Consider the following 9,089-nt stretch of genomic DNA (forward strand, 5'->3'; position numbering starts at 1 on the left):
TAGAACCGGGACAATTACATTCGCTCCTGCAAGCTGTTGCCTGACGGCCGCACCCTGATCGTGGGTGGCGAGGCCAGCACGCTGACCATCTGGGACCTGGCCTCACAGACACCCCGCATAAAGGCAGAGCTCACCTCCTCTGCTCCGGCCTGCTATGCCCTGGCCATCAGCCCTGATGCCAAGGTCTGCTTCTCCTGCTGCTCAGACGGGAACATCGCTGTGTGGGATCTCCACAACCAGACCCTTGTCAGGTCAGTAGTTTGGCGCAGTCAGAAAAGGATATTAGCTGTTTATAGGGGGCAGTAACTTGATCACATCAGACAATTTTAAGTAAGAGTCTTTATTGACTCATATTGAACGTTTGGTTTCTGGAGTGCTTTTGCTTTTGCACATTTGCACCTAGTGTCCATGCTACTCTGGCGTATTCACAACCTTAGAACAGCGACTTTTGGTTAAGACGCTGATGATTTATTAGTGTAAATACTCTGGGGTTGCATGGTAGACTGGAAGGATTGATTGGGAGGCGTTTTAATACGATGGCACAGACAAAGCGCTGACAAGTATTGACAAAGCATACAGGTAGGCTCATCGGTCTTGTTGGGCCCGCAAGTTCACATTCCTCATCACCACCGAGGGAATAGATGGCTTATATCTCCTGCGTTTCTCCATTAGCCCAGTCTTCAGCTTAGTGCCACCTCTGCATCCCCTGTACCCGACAGTCTGCTTCCTGTTTACACCAACATGAGCCTGCCCAGTGTTTGTAAATGGCAGTATGTTGAAGGGTTTTCAATGTAGTGAGTCCCCGGGACCCACAGGTGGTCATCTGAATGAGTCTCAGTTAAATTTAGTGGCCAAAAAAATTTGAATTTGTTTGTTGACAAATTGTCGACATGTTAAACTCGTGTTTGATCCTATATGGTAATAATCATGGTCACATCATGTGTTGAGAATCTATCTGAAAATTAAATTAAAGAAATAAAATCCCAAATCTGAAAGCTTGATTCACAAAACAATGTGACATCATTATGGCACACTAGTTTTGGGCTGTGCCCGACTCACAATTTTGACGACTCAGAGCAAACTCGATTTCTTCTTGTCATACCATGATTCCGAACAACCAATCAGAGAGCTCTCCCTTGCGGCCTCCATGGCTGATTCAACATGCTGAATCAGCCAGTAAGCTGCTGACAAGGGCCAATAAGGGACACACTGTACTGACTACAGGCAATTGTTAGCCACAGAATGCCCAATGAGGGCTGATGACTGACCATTAGCTTCATTTGTTAGGGGCTTTAGCACCTTAGTGTTCAACCTGCTGAGCAATTTTGGTTGCAATGGTGCCCGCCTAACTCCATTTCTGACTGAGCGTTTTGGTATCTGTGGGATTCCAGGCAGTTCCAGGGCCACACAGATGGGGCCAGCTGCATTGACATCTCCCACGATGGGACCAAACTGTGGACTGGAGGGTTGGACAACACAGTTCGCTCCTGGGATCTGAGAGAGGGACGGCAGCTCCAGCAACACGACTTCACCTCACAGGTACAGGCATGCATACAGCTCACATGCAAAGTGGACCAATGTGAGCATTGCTGACATGCATATCCAAACAAATGCACGCTTCAAATGTACTCAAACATGGCCTTGAAGATAGTGTGTCCCACAGGTTAATGTATTCATAATCTTGTTTTTCTTTATGCAAACTTTGAATGCAAAACATTGAATCGTGTTGAATATGTTGGCTATCCCTGATCCATCTCTGTCGTCATCTCCCCATTGCTGCAGATCTTCTCGTTGGGTTACTGCCCCACCGGGGAATGGCTGGCAGTGGGCATGGAGAGCAGCAACGTGGAGGTGCTCCACCACACCAAGCCTGACAAGTACCAGCTGCACCTGCACGAAAGCTGCGTCCTCTCACTCAAGTTCGCCTACTGTGGTAAGCAACATGCACAGATCCTAGTCTATACACAGATAATAAATGCATGGAATAAAGTTGTTGTCACTGGTAGATCGTAAATGGTAATGGCAATGGAGAAAGTTGGAGTTTTATGGTTTGCTTTTCAGTGTAATAAGTTGCATTAAGCAGCAAGAGATACAAATGGTAAACTATGTTAATTAGTTGAAATGCAGTTTGAAATGAAATGAACATTAAATGTGATTCCTTATACAGTAATTGTCCTTACATACAGTGAACAGTGGCTTGGACAGTTGGAGAGCGAGTGTTGGACAATTTTACGCATCTCGATAACAAGAGAAACTATCACTTTGCTGTTTACGAACGCTGTTACAAACAAATGTGCGTTTGGAACAGATTATAGAATTTTTAGTTGTCACTTTGTTTTTATGGTGGAAGCGCCTTTTTCTCTTGCACTCACACCACTCAAACCAAATGTGGAGAGAAGTGTGAGTGATGGTAACTACAAGGCTCCTCGTTAAAAGCAAAAATACCACTCAAAAGGCTCCAGCTGGAAAGGAGTCAGCACCCATCTTTAAAACGAATCTGAGAATATAGAGTATGTCTCTTATTAGGTTTTGCTGGAGGTGACTCCTGGCAGAGTGTCGCCCCCTGCCTCAGTGATTTGCAGATATAAACCAGGATAGGCTCGCTACGTTAGATGGGAAGTGATTAGTAGATCAGACAGGTACCGTCGCTCGCCATCTATTTTGGACCATCTGAAGCACCAGTGGATGCCAACAGTGTCTCGCATGTAGCTCATTTTGTGTGTTTAGTTGGGCAGCGCGAAAGCAGGAGGGGCTACATCACACTAGCCTGTGTATCACAAAATCACAGCTCCACACTCTTGATTAAAAACATTTTAGGGATGGTTTATCTGTAGAGGGCGTGCCACATGGCCTGTTGTTATCGCAGCAGCCCCGGCTCATTTGTAGCCTGGGCCCTTTGCTGCATGTTATTATTTGTCCCCTGTCTTTCCTGTCCAATGAATCCCAGAAATCTCCAAAAAATACGGAAAAAATGTATTGGTAGGTGGAAATAAAAAAAAAGAAAAAAATAAATAAAAAGAAAACAAACAACTTATCGGCCCATTTGCCGAGTGTGCCAATATATGACATGCTTTTTTTTTTTTTTTTTTTTTTTTGCCTTGTTCTGTGTTTTAATTTGACTAAAATACCACAGGCCTGTACTGCAGTTTTAAATATTTTGTATCGTAAGACTTCTCAAAATCAGACACTAGCAAATAGCTGACAAGTCTGTATATTTGTACCAGACACAATGAAGAGATGTGTGACAGACTTTGAACCATTAATTTGTGGGCGCAGTTTGAGTGAACAATGCCTTTAATTTAAAACAATCGAACCGTTTATCATTGCTTGTAGAAATTCAGTCATAAATGCTCTAATTTTTCACAAATCCTCCTACAGTTGGATAAGGAAATGACTTTGCTTTGTTTTCGTGCACCCGTTGTTGCTTCTGTCCCTGTGAATCTTCGGAGATGAGACTGGGCTTGGATTCAGCCAAAAGTGCCATTTTAGTTCATAACTTATACATTCATGAAAGTGGCTGAATGACTGTAGAAACTGAAGAATGTGCATCTCACCGATTTTCTTTTCTTTTTTTTTTTTTTCGCCCCTTGGCAAAGTCAGACATCCTCCTCTGATTGCCTTGCAGGCACACAACAATGAAAGTGCTATCTTTTCACTCTGGTAGCAAGACCAAAGCTCAATATATGAACTATCTATTCACACATCACTCTTTATAGTCTAAACTGCACAGACAAAAGGCTTCCAGCTGTATGTATTAACAAGGAAGCTCTGACAATTATGCACATTAAAGTAATTTTTGTCACTGCTATATTTCTCTTTAGCTGATTCTGCCTGTCGGGCAGACCAGCTGGCATTAAGTCTGAGACTCAAACAAATGAGGTTTTAGTACAGCCTAACATTTTCTTGCCAGAAATATCAGTATTCATTTCCTCTCTCCAGGACCCCCCACAGCACAGTCCCATATCTCAGAGACTACAGAGTTGGTTAATTCAAATAATTCTCACTGCTTCAGAGCCCTTGCCGTCACTAATTAAATCATTAGCCAACTAGTCAGTTGGCTAATTAATCAGAGGATGATTTGAATAATTACCAGGGTGGAAATGGTTTGGGCTCTCTGTCATTATGTGGTATTTTTATGCTTGTTTATGTAATGGTATTTGTCCCTCTTTGTTTTTTTTTATGGTTATTGATGGATAAGATTATAACAGCAATGTGGTCGCTGTATCACACCCTATTGTATGGCTGCAAGACTTTGGTATGGTGGTGTGTGGAGACAATCTTGACCATGTGTATGTGTGTGTGTGTGTATATATATATATAAACTCAAAACATCCATTTGTCTTCCCAGGTAAATGGTTTGTGAGCACAGGGAAGGACAATCTGCTGAATGCATGGAGGACTCCTTACGGTGCAAGCATATTCCAGGTAAATTCATTCAGCGTCCACACCAACACACCACTCAACAAGCAAAGATATACAGCAAGAGCATGGCTTGCATAGCGACCTGTGCTCAATCACTGTCTTTTCCCAGAAGCCTAGTTCATGTGAAGACCAGGACTTGATATTTGATAGAACCAATGTGTTGCATCAGCTTAATTTATAGTCAGATTGTGAAATAAATGGAAATATCGAGTGCACCTTCTCTGCAAATGTGGTTCAGAAATACCACCATACGAGTAGTCATACTTTCACACTAATCATATAGGTAGTCACTTCCATCACTTCCACAAGTCTTTAAACAGAATCAAGACCTAGTAAGTCTTTGTGTGTATCTAGAAAGTTGCTGGTGTAAATACCACTATTCACACTGAGAGTAACTCCTGGAAGTTCATGAGGTGATTTAAGATCGCTGACTAATTGTGAAAAAGTTCTCAGAATGAAAGAAAATACAAACCACTTAAGCTGTGTAATAGCTGAAAAAGAAAAAAAAACATTCTGCTCATCATAACCCATGGGCTACTTGTCTAAAAATATAGGTAACATAAGTGAGAAAATTAATTAAAAAAAAAATAAAAAATACAGGAAGAAGCTCCTCAGAGTCTTTGATGGAGAAAAGTTAATGATGACTTTTTCCTTTTTTCTCATTCCACAGTCCAAGGAGTCGTCCTCTGTCCTGAGTTGTGACATTTCAGCGGATGACAAATACATTGTGACAGGTTCTGGTGACAAGAAGGCCACCGTCTACGAGGTCATCTACTAGAGAGCGCAGGAGGCTCCTCCCTGGCTTCAGCACTTCTGCTGGGATGCCCTCTGATTTCCTGTCCCGTTCACCCCTCCACCCCACCCTCAGACCGTCCATGGATTGGATTACAATGGGCTGGGACAAACTAGCCAATGGAAATCAGTGGAGCCACTGTCCTGTGTACGCTTGTACTGGATGGAAGCTGATTTTAAAATTTTGTCCTTTTTGTCTTGGAGGGTCTATTTTTGGGTTGCGCTTTTTTTGTGGCTTTTGATTTTTGTTTTTCCCTTTTTTATATATATGATGAGAATATTTCGGTGTTGTAATCCAATGAAGCGGCGCTTCATTTCTGAGAGCCTCTTTCCCCAGACTTCTTGTGAAAAGTGTACATATCAGATGAAATAAAAGACATTTTATATATATATTATAAATATATATATATCTATATTTTCATGTCCTGGGTGTACTTGTGATGATTTTGTTTTGCCTCTCCCACTCATGCCAGATATTTCAGCGAGAGAGCAGAAAGTAGATTAGAACTTTTTAACAATTTTATTCCTGCTTGATTTTCTCGAAGCACATTCTCTGGGCTGACCTTTTCAGAAATCAATTCAGTGTCTCAAAACGAAGAGAAGAGCACAAAACCTGTGAGCTGGACATTTTGTGGAGATTTAAAAAAAAAATGGCCTTTTGTGACAGTGCTCTTATGGAACTATGAATATCTGGTGTGATCCGTTTTGTGGAGCCCACCGGCTCAGGCAGAGCCGCGGCTGGTTTGGAATCGCCACAGGACGCCTGTGGGACCTCTCTGGACGCTGTGATCCAAGAAAGGAGGTGGATGTAAATTTAACTATTAAAAAAAAAAAAACATTTTTAAAGTGTACTAAGTGTACCTCTTTGTCTGTGCTCTCTTTCTCCCTGTTTCTTGTACCTTTTTAGACTGTGGGAGATAGGGAAGTTTGATGAACCCATGGACCTCGGTTGGCAGCGGTAGCACTGCAGCAGGCACAAACTGAATGACAAAGTGTTCTTGCCAGCTATGACTTTTGAAATGTACCATTGATTCATGGCTAGAGATTAACCTCATGATCATTTGGGCTATTGCCACAGTGGTGCCAGTCTGCTCTATTGAAATTCTTGTGCCCTTTGTATGTCAATATTTCTGGAAAGGATTTGGGTGGCTGGGATGGGATGTCAGTTGCCCAGTCTGTCTCTTTAATGATGTTCACTGCCTCTAATTGCTATCGAGGCAGGAGGGAATGGTACTTATTAAATGTAAACAAAACAGAAATATGGAAATGCAAAAATTATTAAACAGAGGAAGAATTACCAGTGTGAATTACCGCCCATGCTGAGTACAAGGCTTCAACGAATGATCAGATTCTACATTGATCCTTATCCTGTCAGCATTTCCCGCTGAAAACAAGAGGGCAAAATGCGCTACTTTCTCTGACTCACACCAAAGTATGTAGCAAATACTGTCAGCACTGAATAGAAATGTACAGTTGTTAATAAATCAATAAAACTGTTTTTGTAGAATGGCCCATTTCCTTGTGATTGAGCTATAGACACTAAGTCAGGTCATGTTTTACCCAAATATTTTGGTCAATGACAGAATGGATCATGTGCAGGGGAACTATTCGCTGCTTGCTGATTGCACACTGTAGCGTTTCAAGGGCCTCCAAGGAGCGACAGGCCTTGCATCCATTATCGGTTTACAATGGCAAAACAGTTCACAAACAGAGTAAACAACAGAAAAGGAAAAAAAAAATAGTGCTATGAATTGAGTGTTTATCCAAAGCTGAACAGTTAATTTTATGTAAAATAGTCCACATAATCCTCAGTAAAATGTCACCGATCTCCTTTACCACAAAAGCAGGGGAATGAAAGGAAGGCTGATGTGTGAGGACTGAAAGCTCAAAGCCTTTGGCTTGCATCGAGATGAATCATGAGCATTGGCTCACCTCATTATGCCTGCCTTCAATGTGACTGTGGACTCAGTCCTGGCTTGTCTCACAGTGCCATGTGCACAATGCAGCATTTGAGGTCAAATCTTCTTGGGTGTGTTCCTAAATCCCATGTTTATCTCTTTAAAGAGAAAAGCACACAGCTAGAGAGATTGCGGTTTGTGATTGGGTTAAGATGGCAGGTATGGCAAACTGACAATCGAGTTTTTATTTTATAATTCTCATGTGCAGAGAGGAAGTTATTTCTCAATGCAATGGCATCCAACTCAGCCAGTTAGTTTGATACTATTTGTGTAACCAATATAATTATTCGACTGCCAGTCAAAATCCCGATCTGAGTTCTGGAAATGTTCTGTTTTTGTTTTTTGTTTTGTTTTTTTTTTTCCCCTCAAAAACAGTCCAGCCTGGTGCCACAGGGAGCTCTAGTATTCAGCGAGCAAACATCAAAAACACACCCAATGCCAGGAACTAAATGCACCAAAGGCCACTTATGAAAAAAATAACGTCATGAAACCAGGAACCGAATTCACCTACTCCACTGTTCGTACAGAGATTAATCAGTCACAGCAGATGTCACTCTTAGTAATGGAAACAATTACTTGTCATGACTTTGAAATCCCGGCTAGTATTGTCACCACATGCTGACATGATACAGGAGAAATGTGTCTGCGTGTGTGTGTGTGTGTGTGGGAGAGAGAGTGAGAGAGAGAGAGAGAGAGAGAGAGGGAGAGTAAGCAGGCCTAAATTGAGGCAAAAGGTGTAAGAGACCGAGAGAGACAGACTGCTGGTGTGAGTTAATGAGTTTGTTTCCAGACGGGATGGTTTGTGGTTTCAGGCCTGCTGAAAAGATTAATGGTGGGAGGGATGAGACACATAGCTGAGGATCAGTGTGGCTTGCCAAACCACTCTACAGACACACACACACACACACACACACACACACACAGATACCATGTGACTACTCTGTTGCCTCAGCTTAACACTTTGATTTCAGAGGCAGCAGAGACACATTCAGTTATACACACATTTCACACACTCCCATATACACAAAAGGAATGCTTCAGGGAATTTGTGACTTTGTGTTGATGGTATATATAGTCATGATCTGCAAGGTGACTGTGAAATAGGATTTGAGGATTAGATGTTTCACAAATTATTCCAGGTCAATAAGTTGGGCCAATGGACATCATAAACTTACAAAATTAATTATATTGGGCATTTGGTGTTCTATAGTTTGTCAAAGATAGAGCCCCATACGATGAATCCCAATATATACTGTTACTGTCACTGTCAGTAAATCCTATTTTTCTGTTCGAGTGATTCACCACTCTGGAACATTTGCCATCTCTCCCCTTTGCGTTTCCTTCTCTCTCTTTTTTTTTTTTTTTCCTCTCCCACGTCCTTTCCCACTCTCTTGTTCTGCTCCCACCACAGGTGGCAAGTGCATTCATTTTCACTTTTGTGGGGGTGCTGGCTGTAAAGCTGTGATTTCTGAGTGTATGTGTGTGAGTGTATGAGAGAGAGAGACAGAGAGAGAGAGAGAGAGAGAGAGAGAGAGAGAGAGAGAGAGACATGGGAGTGAGGATGCAATATGGGGTGACTATTCTTCGACATGCATTCCACCCAACTGTCTGGGTTCGTGCCTTCATGCATATGGCTGAATTATGCATACATACAGAACTTATTTTGTTAAAATGCCTTCATGCTTATATGTGTACGAGCTTTAGCAGCTACAGTTCTCCTTTTAGCCACATTTTCACTGAGACTGAAGCCTTTAAAAAAAAGGGCAGTAGATATGCCTGAGGATATGCTCTTGGAGACAGCATCAAGTGCTCCTCTAAAACAAATTTATGAGGCAGACTAACTCTCACAATCATGTTTGGGATTCAAATCAATAGTGAACACACAATGGATAATAAAACCACAGTTGAAAGGGACCT

The 9,089-nt window shown here is 42.0% G+C and overlaps 1 protein-coding gene across 18 annotated transcripts in view; it reads left to right on the forward strand.

The window, feature by feature from the left end:
* Positions 1-6,721, forward strand: part of tle3b (TLE family member 3, transcriptional corepressor b) — a 32,259-nt gene extending 25,538 nt beyond the window's left edge. For all 18 annotated transcript variants that reach the window (XM_030080363.1, XM_030080485.1, XM_030080451.1 and 15 more), the window contains 5 exons: positions 4-251; positions 1,392-1,539; positions 1,783-1,933; positions 4,349-4,425; positions 5,093-6,721. In XM_030080363.1, coding sequence (XP_029936223.1) covers positions 4-251; positions 1,392-1,539; positions 1,783-1,933; positions 4,349-4,425; positions 5,093-5,200 — 732 coding nt within the window. In that variant the 3' untranslated portion in view covers positions 5,201-6,721. The remainder of the gene's footprint in view (positions 1-3; positions 252-1,391; positions 1,540-1,782; positions 1,934-4,348; positions 4,426-5,092) is intronic.
* The last annotated feature ends 2,368 nt before the right edge of the window (positions 6,722-9,089 follow it).

This window comes from Myripristis murdjan, chromosome 3 (genome assembly GCF_902150065.1).
Source record: "Myripristis murdjan chromosome 3, fMyrMur1.1, whole genome shotgun sequence".
Lineage (NCBI taxonomy): Eukaryota > Metazoa > Chordata > Actinopteri > Holocentriformes > Holocentridae > Myripristis > Myripristis murdjan.